Raw genomic sequence first — 17,457 nt, 5'->3', positions numbered from 1 at the left:
CTCTCTCACTCACACACACAATCTCTATCCCTCTCTCTCACACACACACACACACTCACACTCTCTCACGCTCTCCCTCTCACACACATACACACATAGTCTCTCTCTCTCACGCTCTCTTACACACACACACACACACACACACACACACACACACACACACACACAGGAAGCCAGCGTCTTGGTCCCCCGGTCGGATCAGCGCGTGGGAGCGGGAGCGGGATCGGGATCGTGACTGACTGACCGAGGCGAAGCTCCGCTGTCTGTCTCGCCATGGCAGGTAAACTCACCGGAGCCACGCCGCCACACAGGCGCATCTTTCCCCCCAGCGTGACTCTGCAAACTCTCCGCCCCGCCAGCTGCCGCGGACCGCAGCGGTTCGCTAGCTTGAAAGCTATCGAACTAGCCGAACTATGCTAGGCTAGGCTAATGCTAGCGAACTCCGGTGTCATGTCATCTCCCATCCGGCTTGCTTATAGCGGCTAAAGCTAACTAGTCGGCTAGCGTTAGCAACCCTGTGCTAACTTGCCCCCCATATCAATGTTGTCCTTTTTAAAATGGCGTGGACGTGAGTTTGTGACTTGTTATGTGTAGCTATGCGTGTGCAACATCCAGCCAGCGGGCACCATTAGTGCTGATAGACGCGGCGGTTTCCCCACACAGTCCTCGGGTCTAACACTTCACCCAGGTGCGATACTGGAGCGGTATTCCGGGTTTGTGCGCTACTTTCCGCCATGATAGAAGCTAAAGAGCCGCTCCTCTTTCAACAGGTCCGGTTCGGTTCATTTACATGAAACGTGAATGAATGAATGAACGAACTTGTCTCTGCGGCTTATCTGTGGTTTATTCAGCAGTAATGAGCCTCAAATCTGCTCAACCTTCATCACAACAGTCCGTGACGGTCTCCAGTTGACGCGGGCGCCGGTTATTCTGCAACACCGGGCCCGGTTCCGTGACTGTGCCGGGCGGGTGTTAGCGCGGCGGCACCGGAGCTGAAGTGACTCCATCCGCCTGCCGCTTTTGACTCTGAACCTGACGGCGTTTGCTCGACTGATTTGTGCGCTAAGACCGGTTTGACAGCCGGGGCGAGCGTTGGCCCAAACTTTGACATTGGCCACACGCAGGCCGGCGGCACGCCAGGCCCGCTGCTGGCGACACCGACACGATCTGACGTCTCAACACGAACAGAACCGGGTTGCATGTGTATCGTGCCACTCGTCCCCTGTCATGGATCACATCGTGTTACTGTAACTGAGTGTTGCTGTATGTGAGATGCGTTCATGGACCTCATGAAGGTCCCTCAGACCACCAAAGACCCTCAGTGAGTGTGAGTCCATCATGATTCACGTCAGAATACCTCCCTGCATAACAAACACCTTTTCCCCAGATGGAACTGTGACTCATACAGTAAATGTCCTTGATTATTCTGCAGTGCTGTAACTCTGTGTTCCACACATCAGAGGCATTTTTACTGTGCAATAACTCAAGACGATGAAGTGGAATTCCTCCTGCTTGATTGAGCAATGATCCCTCAGACCGGCCGACCTGTTGAGGCGAGTGATGGCGGTGAATCGACGGCGTGTCTTCTCTTGTGGATTGTTTTAACCCTGGTGTTTGTGCATCATTGAACACACAACTCAAACACATGAGGCGTGTTGTTCTTACTGTGGTCGCCCCGGAGACGATCGAGCGACAACACTCACCTATCAAATCTGTTGATTAGAGAAATCATGCAACACCTTTATAGGCAGATTTGCTCTTTTCCCTCCAATCTCAGTGTCCAGTGTCGGTTTGCTGTGTGTGTGTGTGTGTGTACAGCAGACACTTTGATGTTGTGTAACAGGGCGCCTGCAGCCGGCTCACCTTTCACATGGATGTGTGTTTGTTTTGACAGGAGCTGGAGGTGACATGCAGTGGTGCTTCTCTCAGGTGAAAGGAGCCATCGACGACGACGTAGCTGAAGGTACGATGAAGAGCAATCACTCAGTTTGTAGGAGAATTCTGAAGCAGATCAGTCTGTTGTTTATGAGTTTTGTACTTTGTTTGTTTTTCTCATCTTCACTAAGTGTCCTTGTATGAGTGTGCGGTTGATCATCTCAGAGCAGTTTGAATGTGAAGCTTCTAGTTCCTCTCCTTGTTTGTTATGATGGACGGGGAAGCTCCAGAGCAGCCTCACAAATGAGTTCCATCATGGCCGATCTGTCAGTCCCTCTGGTTTAGACTCTTTATCTTGATAGTTTAGTAAGATGCAGTGTGTGTGTGTGTGTGTGAAAGTGATGTCCTTCCACATCTCTGCTCCCACATGTGGCTTCGTCAAACACACGGAGGCTCCTCCCATGCCCCCCTGCTAATAGTGTGGACGCTCTTCCCAGTGGAGCACAGGAAGCTCCCACAGCGTGCGTGTGCTTGTGCGTGTGCTTGTGCGTGTGCTTGTGTGTGTGCGTGTGTGTGTGTGTGTGCCGACACAGAGCATAGTCTTGTCTGCTGTTGTCCAGCTCAGCTTTGAGTTATAATTCGGCCTTGTGTGACCTCGGCACATTGAAACGATAGGCCGGCATCTTCAGCAGTGTGTGGAACAAGAACCCCCCCCCACACACACACACACACACACACACACACTCACTCACTGGCCCTCGGGGAGCTCTGCACACACAAAGACCTCCTGCTGCCATCTTTTGCAGCATTTGCTTCTGCTCCAGCAGGCAACAAAGGGTTAAGTAAGAATGTGTGTATGCGTGAGGGAGCGAGTGTTTTTAAAAAGCAACATAAGGCTGCTGTGTGTGTGTGGGGGGGGCAGACAGAAACAAAGTAGGTTACTGCTGCTCTCCCTTACATGCTCTGCTCTCCTGTGCTCTACATGCTCTTCTCTGCTCTACATGCTCTTCTCTGCTCTACATGCTCTGTGCTCCTCTGGCCCGGCCCTGCTCCGCCCTGATGGAGGCGTAACCCCCCTGTTGTTACTTAGCCTTCAGCTCCTCGTCATGGTTTCAGTCTGGTGCTGCAGTAAAGAGCTCAGCTGATCTCTAAGTGTGTCTATAATAATAACAAGGTGTTTGTTGTTTCTGCAGCCGACATCATATCCACCGTAGAGTTCAACCAGACAGGAGAGCTGCTGGCCACGGGAGACAAAGGAGGCCGGGTGGTGATATTCCAACAGGAAATAGAGGTACAGCCAAAAAGCAGCAGCCTGTTTCTCTTTAAAGCACGGCTCCACATGTCTGTTTTTAGGAATAAAGGAATAAATCTAGAACACCTTCTCGCCCTAACGTCTCCTCCTCCTCCTCCTCTCCTCCTCCTCTCTCTGCTGCCTCTGCCTGGACCCCAGCAGAATAAGAATCTGCCTCAGTTCCGGAGTGAATACAATGTTTACAGCACCTTCCAGAGCCACGAGCCCGAGTTTGACTACTTGAAGAGTTTGGAGATAGAAGAGAAGATCAACAAGATCCGTTGGCTTCCTCAGAAGAATGCAGCTCAGTTCCTTTTGTCTACTAATGGTACGTTAAGTCGTGAACTGTTAGTCGCCTCCTGTCCCGTCTGTGTGGATCACGTGTTGCTTCTGTTTCCCTCCTACAGATAAAACCATTAAGTTATGGAAAATCAGCGAGCGGGACAAGAGACCAGAGGGCTACAACCTGAAGGAGGAGGACGGACGCTACAAAGACCCCAACACTATCACCTCACTGAGGGTCAGAGCTCCACTCACACACACACACACCCTGACCTGTCACACACACACCCTGACCTGTCACTCACCCTCACCTGTCTGTTCTGTATCTGTGCCCCCCCCCCCCCCCCCCTCAGGTGCCGGTTCTGATACCCATGGACCTCATGGTGGAGGCCAGTCCAAGGAGAGTCTTCGCCAACGCCCACACGTACCACATCAACTCCATCTCTGTCAACAGCGACGACGAGACGTACCTCTCTGCAGACGACCTCCGCATCAACCTGTGGCACCTGGAGATCACCGACCGCAGCTTCAGTATCCTCCACTGTGTGTGTGTGTGTGTGTGTGTGTGTGTGTGTGTGTGTGTGTGTGTGTGTGTGTGTGTGTGTGTGTGTGTGTGTGTGTGTGTGTGTGTGTGTGTGTGTGTGTGTGTGTGTGTGTGTGTGATAATTGTTAGTTAGCGTTCAGGCTGCTTTTCCATTGTTCTCCACTAGATGGCAGCAGAGAGTAACAACAGTTCCACCATTACTGAATTATAATTGATTTCCATTCATATTTACAAAACTAACAAAGTGTTACTCTGTGGATGTTTTCATGGTGAAGGAGTTGAGTTTAGTCAAAGATGCACATGTGTGAATGTATTAGGCTCCATCCTCCTCTGTGTCAGGAGACGCTGCAGGACAGGATGTATGTGGTGAGGCGATGTGTGTGTGTGTGTGTGTTGCCCTTGACCGGCCGCTCTTCAGATGTTGTTGATATCAAACCTGCCAACATGGAGGAGCTGACGGAGGTGATCACAGCAGCAGAGTTCCATCCACATCAGTGCAACACCTTCGTCTACAGCAGCAGCAAAGGCACCATCCGCCTGTGTGACATGAGGGCCTCGGCTCTGTGCGACCGGCACTCCAAGTGTGAGTGCCAAGGCCTGCTCTGTTCAGTCACACATTGATCTACTTAGACAGTCTGACTGAAGTCTCTCTCTCTCTCTCTCTCTCCTTTAGTGTTTGAGGAGCCGGAAGATCCCAGCAACCGCTCCTTCTTCTCTGAGATCATCTCCTCCATCTCCGACGTTAAGTTCAGCCACAACGGCCGCTACATGATGACCAGAGACTATCTGTCAGTGAAGATCTGGGACCTGAACATGGAGAGCAGGCCGGTGGAGACGTATCAGGTCAGGGAGGAAACCAGCTTCATTTGTTCCAGAGAGAAGAGTGGCAAATATGTTTATGTACTTTGACACAATCACCACTAGGAGGCGCCCTAAACAGGCTTTGTGCTTTGTTTTGTTTTGTTTATACCGTATAAACATGGTTCTCTCTTTCTAATGACATGGCTGTAAGTGTGTGTGTGTGAGTTGTGACTGTTTATTTCCCGTCCTGTCGCAGGTTCACGAGTACCTGAGGAGCAAGCTGTGCTCGCTCTACGAGAACGACTGCATCTTTGACAAGTTTGAATGCTGCTGGAATGGAAACGACAGGTGAGCAGAGGCGCCACCACTCATGAACCCACCTGGGTCCTTTAAGGAGAACAGGGAACGATATCGGCCTGATTACGGCCTGATTACAGCTAATTTTAGCCAAATCAAGGGGTACTGGCCCCCCGTGTAGGTGACTGTAAGGGTTAAGGCTGCATGAATGAAGTTTCCTTTAGTGACGGCAAAGTCTGCCTCATTAAGGAACAGATGAGTCCCTTGTATGAGGAGAGTTTGAGTGTAAAGATGAGGCGTGCTGTTCCTCATCAAGCCCCTCCCCTCTGCTGTGTCCAGTGTGGTGATGACCGGCTCCTACAACAACTTCTTCCGGATGTTCGACCGTGGCCAGAGGCGGGACGTGACGCTGGAAGCCTCCCGGGAGAACAGCAAACCCATGCAGGTCCTGAAGCCCCGCAAGGTGTGCACGGGCGGCAAGCGCAAGAAGGACGAGATCAGCGTGGACAGTTTGGACTTCAACAAGAAGATCCTCCACACGGCCTGGCACCCCCAGGACAACATCATCGCCGTGGCCACGACCAACAACCTCTACATATTCCAGGATAAGGTGAATTAACGGGGCGAGCTCACGCTCACGTCGCGCGCACCGCCAGCCGCTCGACGTCGCCCCGTGGCCCCGTCCGCGGCGGCGTCGGCGAGCGGGGCCCTCGCGTCTCGCCGCCGGGTGCCCCGACTCGGCCGCGTCACTGAGGAAGCTTCCCTCTGACCCTCCTCTCTGTCCGCCGCGGCACAGTGAAACCCGCCTTGTTGTTAAAGTGATGTCGTGCCAACTTGTTGATTTGCCAGCCCGCCTGCCCTCTCTCGCCCCGGGGTTGTCATGGCTACACCACTGTCATTTCTTTGAGATTCTAAATACAGATACCTATTTTTATAATTTCCCCCCTGCGGCTCTGTGGTAGAAACACGATAAACTCATTTAGCTCCTCCCCTTTTTGTCCCGTGCCACCGTTTAGTTTGGTTGTCAAGGAGAAACTTGATCTTCTTTGTGTACATAAACCTTTTTTATTCATCGGTTACACTTTTCCTACTTTTCTGTACGTCGTCTTCTTCACACGTCTTCCTCCGTCATTAAACTACACACACACACACACACACACACACTCGCTATGTTGCAGCGCCTCAGAGGTCTGCCTCCATTCTCTCTGTTTCTTTGTGTTAAGACAATAATCAGGTGTATGAAACGGCCGAGTCAAAGATAATAATTATAACTGTCATATTTATATTAAAAGAACAAATACCCCCCGGTTTGTTCGCTCCTATTCTGTGAGCTCAAGTATCGTCTTCCCACGATGCACTGCGGCTTTGAAGCAGAACTCCAACACAGGGAATTCTCTTTCTTTCTTTCTTTCTTTCTTTCTCTCTCTCTCTCTTTCTTTGACACTGGACTCTGTTACTGCACCAACTCAACTACTTTGATGTCTGTGTTTGAAGACTGCCGTTAGAAAAAAAAAGAGAAAGCATTATTTGAGGCATTGAATCACTAAAAAAAAATGTAAAAGCTACTGCGGACGTTCTTCCTGCTACCTGATGGTGTAATCGACGACACGAGGAGCCACAGGAGTCGATGACATCACCTTATTTAAAGACGGGGACGTCGGGACTATGTTGATGCCTCCAGTAATGAACAACTTCAGTTTTAATCTATGACAGTGAAGATAATAAAGGAACTACTTTTTGCATCGTTTTGGTTGCCTGCCTGGTCGTTGGTGGGGGCGTGGCCTGTCCAAAGCTCAAGTTTGACACGTGTGAATGCTGAGCCTCACCTTCTTGCACCACGTGTAGGTTTTCACTGATCAAGCGCAGCAACAACGTCTCACTGTATTGATTTGAACACACCAGAGATATCTGAGATCACACCCCTGCTGTTTTCTACCATCGCAAAGTAGATAGAGAACTTGTGTTGGCAGACGAATTGTGTGCGATGCTGACTGCTAGCTTGAGCTCGGTTGGGTCTGGTAGAGTCTGGACTCATCCGATGTGGCATTTAGCTGTCATGAAAGCCTGCATAGTGAGAAGCAGCACAGCCGTGTGGTGTGACAGGAGGGCGTACGTGAGAGAACGCACTGCTCCTTCAAAAGAGCCAAACTGAGCGGGTCTGTTCCAGGAGAAACTCGATCGCGCTGCGCTCCTTCCACTCCGTTACGTACTGAGCAGGACCTGTTGGTGAGATCTGATTTACTCTAATGCACCTTTACAACATTGGCTTTTACTAAATATGCACCTTTATGCCACAGTTAGGCCAGAGATGAGTGTTTATCAAAGTAGTTCAAGAATGTTTGTGTCCTCTTAGTTCACAGCCAAACAGAACCAGGAAAGTGTGTGACATGGTGTGAATCACTATTGGAAAATGTTGTAAAACCTAAAAAATATGCTGTCCCAAAGTGTTCTAAAATTTCTGTTAAAATGGGCGCGACCTACATGAACAGAACCCCACAGGATCCAGGGGAAATAAAATCATTACATCATTTTTGGGTTCAAAATCAATAACGTAAGGAGAGTTAAACATCTAAGTGGCTGTTACAGCACCACAATCACACTGAGCGAAAACAAACGACTGCCAGCTGCTGCTGCAATGCCGTGGGCCCCCCCGCCACCATGGGGGCCTTGTGAGGCTGCCTAGGGCCGCACGATGTGTCGGAGCGGCGCTGGACAGACGAAATCTCTGTTTGGCTCACGCGGGCGTGTGGAGACGTGCGCGAGGCGAGCTTCACCTGCTCATTACGTAATTTGATTCCCGCTCCATCTTCGCTATCCAACGGGACGGCTCTGACGTCATCAGCCAGCTCCGGTAAGGTCTGCGCGGCTCGCTGCAACGTCCAGACGAGCTAACAGGCGGAAACAAACCGCAGCGCCGCCGCGGCCACAGCGCTCCACCCACGCAGAGACGCGCCTGGATGTTTGCGGATCAAAGAGTCCGCGTGTTGCACTAACTTCAGTCTTTTATGCCGCCCGACCTGCTCACAAGGCACGACAATGTCCGACGCTGCTAACGCTACTCCCACAGACAACAACGGGGACTCCGGGCTAAACGGTAGGCTCAGGTCTTTGTGTTCGACTGTAGAAGCCTGTCAGTGTGTTTGTTCACCGGGAGACATTGTTGCTTACACTGTTTATCGTCCATGGTTGTGTTTTAACTGTAAATGAAGTTTACGTTGCCTGTTTTCCGGGTGTTTGTCCGCCGCGTAGCTACATGTAAGGCTTCGGTGGAGCAGTGAGAACACGGTGTCCTGTGTTTACTGACAGCGTTCCAGCCAATCGCGTGTCGACAGGCGGTGTTATTGTTTGAGTGGCAGGCGCGTAAGCCAATCGCTGAGCCCCGCCGCGGGAGGAGGCGGGCTCTAGCTTTGTCAACAAGATGAGATGGAAGAAGTCAGAATGAGCAAAAATAGGGGGAAAGCAGGAAAATCATCAATTTTCATGCCGCACCGGCGTTTAAATGCGGTTTGTTTATTACAAACAGCGGAAGACAACATCCGAATGTCTGCATTTCCTCCGGGAGTCACCTTTTAGCATCTTTTTTCAGATTCCGGGATGAATTAGACCTTTGTGAACTAACTAGCTCAGATATTTGAAAACGTTTGCTCAATTGAGGCTGAACAAAAATCGTCATCGTTTCTACTTTTTTTAAATGCATATTTTCCAAGTGCTTCACCTAATAAGCGTCCTCAGATTTCAGAGCAAATGTTCCATAAACAACTTTGTGCAAAACGTCGCGAAATGTTACCGTTAATATGCTGTTTAATTTAAGACTAATCAAATAAAAAAGTTAAGGTTAAGGTAAAAAGTTTATAAAGTTGTAACATTGACGTCAGAGTAACATGGCTGAGCTGCTGTAGTGTTTGACCTACATTTAACTCAACAAAGATCAGGCTCAGTCGGTGACAAACAACAGAACATTTTCCAAAACTAGCAAACTCATTTTCATTTGTCAGAGTATGGATCGGCCCCATCGTGTGTGTGTGTCCACCTCGGTAGTATATGTTCCATATGTGGCATCTCGATCCATATAACACTTGGGTCACGGTGTGTGTGTTTAGTGTGTGTGTGTGTGTGTGTGTGTGTGGCAGTTATCACCTGTAATGTGATCTGTTACACATGTAAAGACCTCAGCACCCTCGAGACAGTAGAGATGTAAAGACAGGCGTGTTTATCAGATAGCTGCACATGCCGACAACACGGTGATGGCCTGACGCTGGGGGCCTCCTTAGGCTGCTGAGGTCAAGCTTAATGCCGTTATGAGGGAGGGGTGGGGGGGGCTTTGTATACTATTTATGGCCACAGTGACGAGCGACAGAAGTTTGAGACATGAGGAAGCAGGGGGAAAGTGTTCCAGCACACAGAGGTGAGTCAGAGTCAGGATCAGGGCAGGGAGCAAAGTTTCCAGCTGTGCCTCTCATTATGTGAGACAGGTTTTCCTGGGCAGGGTCACGCCCCCCGGTGATGGACGGTTACTGTCCAGACAGACTGATGGAGTAAACAACCACAGCCTAAATTTACATCTGTCATACGTGTCATCTGGATTAAGAGCTGGAAACAAGGGGCGTGTTTCTATCGTTGTGCCCGAGAATGGAAGGTTTTTGTTTCGTAACTCAAAACTCTGGCTTTTATGTTGACAGTAGGAAAGCAGAAAGGAAAAAGAGAGAAACCTCAGATGAGCAGTCTGAGCTGCAGAGTTCACCATGATCACAACAATCTGAACCCATGCTTTGTGTTTTGACCCTCTGTCTCATCATCATCATCATCATCATCATCATCATCAGGTGGTGTGTGTCTCTTTCTCAGTGACTCAGCAGAGAGACAAAGAGACCTGTCTGCTGTCAGAGATGCAGGCCGGCTAAGGGGGGGCTGATATTTGACTCGGAGCTATTCCTGGCGTTTCCTGGAGCTCTGACTCTGAGGTCATAAACACATGTTTGTTTTGTGAACACAGGGATTGTCGGGCAGGAGTCTTCCTCAGGCCTCAGCCCCTCCGTCTGAGCCTCCACCAAAGTGCTCAGGGTAACGGCGCTTTACTCTAAACCCAACCCGACAGCTGAGAGCGCTCCGGCCCGTCAGAATGTTCGGCCTTGGCGGCGCCATGGCAACGTGTTTTTGTTCACATAGAGGGGAGACAAAGGGCCGTCCACTGCAGCTTGGCTTCGCCGCGGGCGCAGCGTAATCCACAGGAATAGAGTGGGCGCTGAGGGGGCGGGGGGTCAGCGAGTCCGACCGGGGAAACTGAGTTCTCTCTCAGGCTCAGCCACCCGAGCATGAGCGCGGTGTTTACTCGCTGTTACACACCCCTGTGCTCCTCAAGCAGTCTCTCTTAGTGGTGAGGACAGAAGGAGACAGTGTTGATGAAGCTGGTTGATATATTAGAGCCCCCCCCTCCATTCTCTAAATGCCTGGTGAACCTTCTCTCCTCTCTGTTTGTATGCCTGGCCTCCTCCTCCTCCTCCTCCTCCTCCTCCTCCTCAGCTGCCAGCCCAGGCCCCGGCGCACGTACAGGCCAGGGATCAAGCAGGGTCGCGGCCGTAAATCACACTGGCACACACACACTCTTACACACACACACACAGGCAGGCGTTTAGTGGCCTCTCACCACAGGGCGATATGTAGCTTCACTCTGTGACGGACGCTCTCATCCTAGCTGTGGCTCTGTTCCTTTAAGTCCTTCCTCTTTCACTTCCTCTCCTTTTCTGAGGCTTCTGAGTCTGAGACGCTTAGAACCAGAAGTTTAAATATATTGATTACTGCTTTATCAAACATTGGACACACACTCACGCACACACACACACACCGGGGTCGACGGAGGAGGGAAAGGCCGCAGAGTTCAGCCGTGTCAACGCAGCGTAACTCTTTGGAAAGGAACGCAAACTTTACACCACATGAACTTCGCCTGTAGTCGAGCAGAGACGACTTCCTCTAAACATCGAAAGAGTTTGTTTAGACGTGTTGAGAGGAAACGCTGCTTCATTTCCTGTGCTGACTGTGTGTGTGTGTTTGTGTGTGTGTCTGTGTCTGCAGGCTCCTGGGTGGAGTTGGAGATGAACAGAGTGACGGCAGCTTTGACCCGGTCCTCCGGCGCCGACCCGGCCTCGGCCCTGCTGCCCCTCCCTCAGGTGGAGGAGGAGGAGGAGGAGGAGGCCATGGTGGGGGGGGGCCTGGAGCACGTGCCCTCTTCCTCCTCCATTCACAACGGAGACATGGAGAAGATCCTACTGGACGCCCAGCACGAGTCCAGCCGCAGCAACTCCTCCTGCGACAGGTGTGTGTGTGTGTGTTTGTGTGTGTGTGTGTGTGTGTGTGTGTTGCACTTGAGTACATTCACGGCGCTGAAGTATTCAGTCATATTCCCGTCCTTTATCCACTGGAACCCTGAGTCGGAGCTGCTAACCGACTCTTCCTCCTTGTTCTGTCACCTGATCCTCTTCCTCTTCCTCAGCCCCCCCCGGCCCCACAGCCCCCAGGATGACGGACAGATCACCTTCGACGTGGACGTGACCAGCAGGAGAGACAGCCAAGTAAGAGACCGTGTGTGTGTGTGTGAGAGGTCAGAGGTCACAGAGTTCAGTTTCCCTGACTTTGCATATTGGTGCCATATTAGTGCAGCGTCAACAACTCACAACAATATGGATGTGTGTCAAGGCTTTAGGCTCTTCATCTGTCTGTTACCATGGTGATGTCGACCACTGTCCATAGGAAGTGCGTGTCTGTGTGTGTGTGTGAACTACTTGATGTTCTTGTGTTGGCTGACGATGGAAAACACACAACACCTCCTCAAACATGGTGTGTGTGTGTGTGTGTGTGTGTGTGTGTGTGGGTGTGTGTGGGTGTGTGTGGGTGTGTGTGTGTGTGTGTGTGTGTGTGTGTGTGTGTGTGTGTGTGTGTGTGTGTGTGTGTGTGTGTGTGTGTGTGTGTGTTCAGTCGGAAGAAGACGTCCTGGACAAGGAGAGGGACATGGACCTCCTGATGAAGGACGCAGACTGGGTCGCTGACTGGTCCAGTCGACCAGAGAACGTTCCCCCCAAGTGAGTCTGAGCCCGGTCAAGGCGGCGTGTCCATGGCAACAGAGCACACAGCTGCCCACACCTTTGATTGTCTTGTCCTCTGACCCCTCCTGTGACTCCTCCTCCTCTCTCTGTGTCTCACTCTCCTCTCTCTGTGTCTCACCCTCCTCTCTGTGTCTCCCCCTCCTCTCTCTGTGTCTCCCCCTCCTCTCTCTGTGTCTCACCCTCCTCTCTGTGTCTCCCCCTCCTCTCTCTGTGTCTCACCCTCCTCTCTGTGTCTCCCCCTCCTCTCTCTGTGTCTCACCCTCCTCTCTGTGTCTCCCCCTCCTCTCTCTGTGTCTCACCCTCCTCTCTCTGTGTCTCACCCTCCTCTCTGTGTCTCCCCCTCCTCTCTCTGTGTCTCACTCTCCTCTCTCTGTGTCTCACCCTCCTCTCTCTGTGTCTCACCCTCCTCTCTGTGTCTCCCCCTCCTCTCTCTGTGTCTCACCCTCCTCTCTGTGTCTCCCCCTCCTCTCTCTGTGTCTCCCCCTCCTCTCTCTGTGTCTCACTCTCCTCTCTGTGTCTCCCCCTCCTCTCTCTGTGTCTCCCCCTCCTCTCTCTGTGTCTCACCCTCCTCTCTGTGTCTCACCCTCCTCTCTCTGTGTCTCCCCCTCCTCTCTCTGTGTCTCACTCTCCTCTCTGTGTCTCCCCCTCCTCTCTCTGTGTCTCCCCCTCCTCTCTCTGTGTCTCACCCTCCTCTCTGTGTCTCACCCTCCTCTCTCTGTGTCTCCCCCTCCTCTCTCTGTGTCTCCCCCTCCTCTCTCTGTGTCTCACCCTCCTCTCTGTGTCTCCCCCTCTCGTCCTCACAGGGAGTTTCACTTCCGTCACCCTCGTCGCTCGGTCACGCTCAGCATGAGGAAGACCGGCGCCATGAAGAAAGGAGGCATCTTCTCAGCAGAGTTCCTCAAAGTCTTCATCCCGTCGCTGCTGCTGACACACATCCTGGCTCTGGGGCTGGGGTAAGACGGGCGCCGCCCACACGCTACACGCCAACCCTCCACTCTCAGGGTTCACACCGGGGTTTGTTCTGCTGTATGTGTGTATGGGACTGTGTGTACGGTTTGATTGGCACAGATGTAGAGACTGACTGACCGAGCAGCTGCCAAATCCCCCACTCCCATGAGCCTTTGCTCCTCGCTGTCACAGCCGCCCAAAGTCCTTCTGTATCTGATGCGTATCAGTGGGCGACGCCCCAGAGAACGTTCTCCAAGCGCCACCCTTCGCCAAGACGCTGTATCATTATCAAACCAATCATAGGCGCCGTGTCGCTCTGTGCTATTTCTGCCCGATGACATAACATCGGTGTGGACGGCGAGAGACAGATGGAGACTGTGTGTGTGTGTGTGTGTGTGTGTGTGTGTGTGTGTGTGTGTGTGTGTGTGTGTGTGTGTGTGTGTGTGTGTGTGTGTGTGTGTGTGTGTGTGTGTGTGTGTGTGTGTGTGTGTGTGTGTGTGTGTGTGTGTGTGTGTGTGTGACGAGGCGTTTCTGATGTTAGCGCCTCGCTCAGGTTGAAGCCGTGTCATCCTGATGAAGAGTAAGGAAACAATCTAACGGTGTGTGTGTCTGTTCCTCCTCCCCCCCTGCAGAGTCTACATCGGGAAGAGGTTGACCACGCCCCCCGCCGGCTCCTTCTGAGCCCCCCGACGCCCGAGAAGTGCCTGAGAAGCGGCCGAGATGTGAAGAAGGTTTTGCTGTTCAAGAGAAGAACGCCCATCTCTCCTCCCTCCCTCCCTCTCTCCTCCCCCTTGTCCTGCCTGGCCCCGCCCCCCTCCTCCCTCTCTCCTCCTCCCTGAGGTATGACTTGTTCTCAGGAGATATTGCCCCGCCCCCTTCCCTCTGTAGATACCCCTCCCCATAGAGGCGGGGCCCCTCCCCTCTGCCCCCTGCCGTGATTGGGTGTAAGGTGTTTGTAGTGGGAGGAGTCAGGGAGGGTCGCCACAGAATCCACGGGAGATTTGTGCCACAGACGTTTTTCTTTCAGTCGCCCCAACGCTCCGTCGCTCCCAGAAAAGGTTTCGCAACTTCAATCTGGCTACGTAGAAAGCGACGACGTCATCGTGGCTTTCAGCGCGGCGTCTCGTTAAGATGACATCGTCCTTTTGTTTCCCTTTTTGTTTTTTGTTGGTTGATGGTGGAGAGCTGAGCGGTGAAGATGAAAGGAGGAGTTACCGTTATGTGTTGCACTGTTGGGGGCGGAGCCTCTGCTGCTACCTGACGGGAGGACAAAGGTCGACGCCTCCACGCTTCACCTGTGTGCCGGCTTAAAATGTAGGAGTTAGGATCTCTTCAGTCCGATGATGTGAAGGCCGACAGCCTCTCTCTCTCTCTCTCTCTCTCTCTCTCTCTCTCTCTCTCTCTCTCTCTCACACTGACAGTATTCTAGCTGCGGTCGGGTTCCGGCGCCGCAGGCTCCAGAACGGGTCAGAACCTCGACGCCGGTGTCATTCCAGTGAAACGCCAGCGTCCCCGCTTTTGTCTGTAACTCACGGTAGAGCTCGTCTCCGCCCCCTCGGCCCCCTGGCTCCTCCTCCTTCTTCACCGGTTCTGTTCCGGATCGGCCCGGTTCTCACGGCGCCTTTGTTTTCATATCGGAGCGGATTTTAAAAAAGAATTCCGTCTGGTCAAGCTTAAGATAAATGATCTGAGACGATGACGTTTTGTTTTCATGAAGTTGTTTTGGTTCAGAGAAGCTGACGGCGTTTTGTTAGAAATAAAGATGAAACTTTAAATTGAGAGTTTATCTGAGGAGTGAGGAAGAGGAGGAAGATATGAGAGGATTCTGTTAAAGCCCCGGGTTTACATGCAGGTCCCCCTCCGTCCTCACACGGCTCTGACATGTTTGCACACGCGTGGTGCTCGGCCCGGCCGCCGCCGCCGCCGCACAAACCCCAGTATTTTCTCTCCTCCTCCTCTGGTCGGGCGTCTTTGGCGTCATGGAGGAAAGGTGAAGTCTTCTGTCTGCTCGCCTCCACGGCCTCCCGCTCTCTTCTTTTCTACGTTTCCCCCCCGGGCTCTGTTTTGCCGCCCACTCAGACTCTAACCCCCGCGTGCCTCGCCTCTCCTCTCCACACACACACACACACACACACACACACACACACACACACACACACACCCTCCCCTTCCTCCTGTGTGTCACGTAGAAGCAGCTGCTCCTGCCTGAGTTTGGTCCCTGTGCAGCTTTCGGTCGAGCCGTTTCAGTTTGAAGTTCTTCAGTTGTTTATTTTGTTTTTTTAAAAGCCTGGAGTTGGAATAAAAGGTTGTTAAGGTACAGAGCAGAGACGACAGAGTTTGAAACCCAATCAAGTCCTGAGTCTAACAGGTGGTCAGGGCCTTAATGTGAAGAGGAAGATGAAGATGAAGCCCAGCGGAGTGGGAGCGTTGTGGAGTTATTATTGTGACGACACGTTTGCTTTGATTTTTTTTTTTTTTTCCCACCACATTGGAAGATTGATGAACATTTTGTCATTAAAGATGAAACCTGACTGAAGCTCTGTGTCAGCTCTGATCTTCTTCATCCTCATGTGCTTGACTGCGGCCATCCAGAGAGGAAAGACCCATCTCCTCTGTCCTCACTCGTGACCTCCTTTACACTTTAGAGGCTTGTAACCGGAGCAGGAATGCGGCGGGACGGCGTGGCGTCGGCGCTGAGGTGCGTTTGGAGGAACGCTACACTCCTCGCCGAGGTTGTTTACAGAACTCTTCTTTCGCTTTGTCCCCACCTTTCTCTCTGGTCCTTCAGAGGAGCTGCAGTCTGGAGCTTCACTGCCCTCTAGTGGCAGAGTGGCTGCACTGCTGCAGTCTGGGAGCCCAGGTAGGTTTCAGCCCCCTCCCACCACCACTTCAATCAATATTCCACATGGCAGCGGATCGTGGGCGGGGCCTGGCCGTGACCCCTCAGGCTGGTCTGACCCCTCTGCTGCCCCCTGCTGTACTCACATGCTGAGCTGGGGAAGCTGGTCCATGACAGGAATTTACCAAAGTCTCCTTCCCTCATCCACTTTGCTCCTTTCCTTGCCTCGCCTGCCAGGTTCCTCCCACGTAAGCGAAATGGAACGCGTCCACTGTGGACATATAGATATATATGCTGCTATGCATTAATAAATGGACTCACTGGTGTCCGTATACATGTGTGTGTGTTTACATTATAGATCCCTGCACAGGCGATGGAGGCGGAGCTTTAATGGACACTGAGCCGCTCTTTGATTGGCTGTAATTTGCCTTAAAGCACTGAGCTCATTAAGCATGCGGCCGTCTGATCCTGACCTATTAGATATTCATCACAAACAGCAGCTGCATTGATCTGCTGTCAGTGTCCTGTGTGTGTGTGTGTGTGTGTGTGTGTGTGTGTGTGTGTGTGTTCCTATAGAGATGAGGAGGCAACCTTCCTCATTCCGTGGGATGGAGGCAGAAGTGGCCACCACCCTGTAACCCATGGTAACGCCATCAGCTGCAGTGGGAGGAGCTTGTGTGTCTCACTGCGTGTGGATTGGCTGGGAACAGGTGTGCTGAGGCTCCATATAGGGAAGGTGTGGGAGGAGGAAGAGGAGGAAGAGGAGGAAAAGGGTTTGAGGCCTGTGAATGCATTGTTGGAGAGGAGAGGATGCGTTCTAAGAGGATTCAGTGATTGATTGATTTGATCCTCTGCCTCTTCATCCAGCTTCAGTTAAACCTGTTACACCTTTAACCCCTGAGTGTCTGAGCTCATCAGGGAGACCTCAGTTTGAATCCATGTGCACTTCATTCTGGAAAGTTCTCAAAAAATTTATTAAAATTCAGAAGAAAAAAAATCAACAAAATTTGAAGTTTTAAATGAATATTTTTCAAAAAATGAATTATTAATGTGAGAGAAAAAAAAAAAAAAAAATTTAAAGTCTAGATTTTTTATTTTGTTATTAATTCTCCTAAATTATACATTTCGCTAAAATCTACAACACACAATGATCATAAACAGAAATAAAGAATACATGTAAACTGCAAAATGACCTCAGTTTGCTTGATTTCTGTATGATGTCATTCATCTGAGCCGAGGAGATTTGAACCTATAAGCAGCAGCATGATGATCTGCTGATCTCACTGCTCTTTACTCTGCATCTGTGTGTGAATGCTGAGGCAGAGAGCAGCCAACCCCCCCCCCCCCCCCAACTGTGCACAGGGCACACTGCCAACTTTACCCCTAATTATCTAACACACACACACACACACACACACCCCTGCCTATTCTCAGCGGGGGCTTAGAGGGAGAGATTTGTTTAGTTTGATTGCATCACTGTCAG

At 51.5% G+C, this 17,457-nt stretch overlaps 2 protein-coding genes across 2 annotated transcripts; both read left to right on the top strand.

Annotated features, from left to right (window-relative positions):
• ppp2r2ab (protein phosphatase 2, regulatory subunit B, alpha b) lies at positions 1–6,832 on the top strand. Its single transcript, XM_076159960.1, has 10 exons — positions 1–280; positions 1,895–1,963; positions 3,069–3,166; positions 3,329–3,494; positions 3,574–3,686; positions 3,802–3,979; positions 4,411–4,575; positions 4,666–4,835; positions 5,050–5,141; positions 5,430–6,832. Exons 1-10 carry the CDS (start codon positions 274–276, stop codon positions 5,707–5,709), a joined length of 1,338 nt encoding a protein of 445 aa, XP_076016075.1. The 5' UTR covers positions 1–273; the 3' UTR covers positions 5,710–6,832.
• Positions 6,833–7,890: 1,058 nt separating this feature from the next.
• Positions 7,891–14,772, top strand: bnip3lb (BCL2 interacting protein 3 like b). The gene is made up of 6 exons (XM_076159961.1): positions 7,891–8,184; positions 11,160–11,400; positions 11,578–11,656; positions 12,060–12,163; positions 12,991–13,140; positions 13,768–14,772. The coding sequence occupies exons 1-6, from the start codon at positions 8,127–8,129 to the stop codon at positions 13,814–13,816; spliced, it is 681 nt and encodes a 226-aa protein (XP_076016076.1). The 5' UTR covers positions 7,891–8,126; the 3' UTR covers positions 13,817–14,772.
• The last annotated feature ends 2,685 nt before the right edge of the window (positions 14,773–17,457 follow it).

Source organism: Genypterus blacodes, unplaced genomic scaffold (assembly GCF_046128005.1).
Source record: "Genypterus blacodes isolate CSIRO-AG114 ecotype Tasmania unplaced genomic scaffold, CSIRO-AGI_Gbla_v1 ptg000101l_1, whole genome shotgun sequence".
Lineage (NCBI taxonomy): Eukaryota > Metazoa > Chordata > Actinopteri > Ophidiiformes > Ophidiidae > Genypterus > Genypterus blacodes.
The sequence above is the reverse complement of the archived record's forward strand: the minus strand, read 5'-3'. Positions and strand labels throughout refer to the sequence as shown.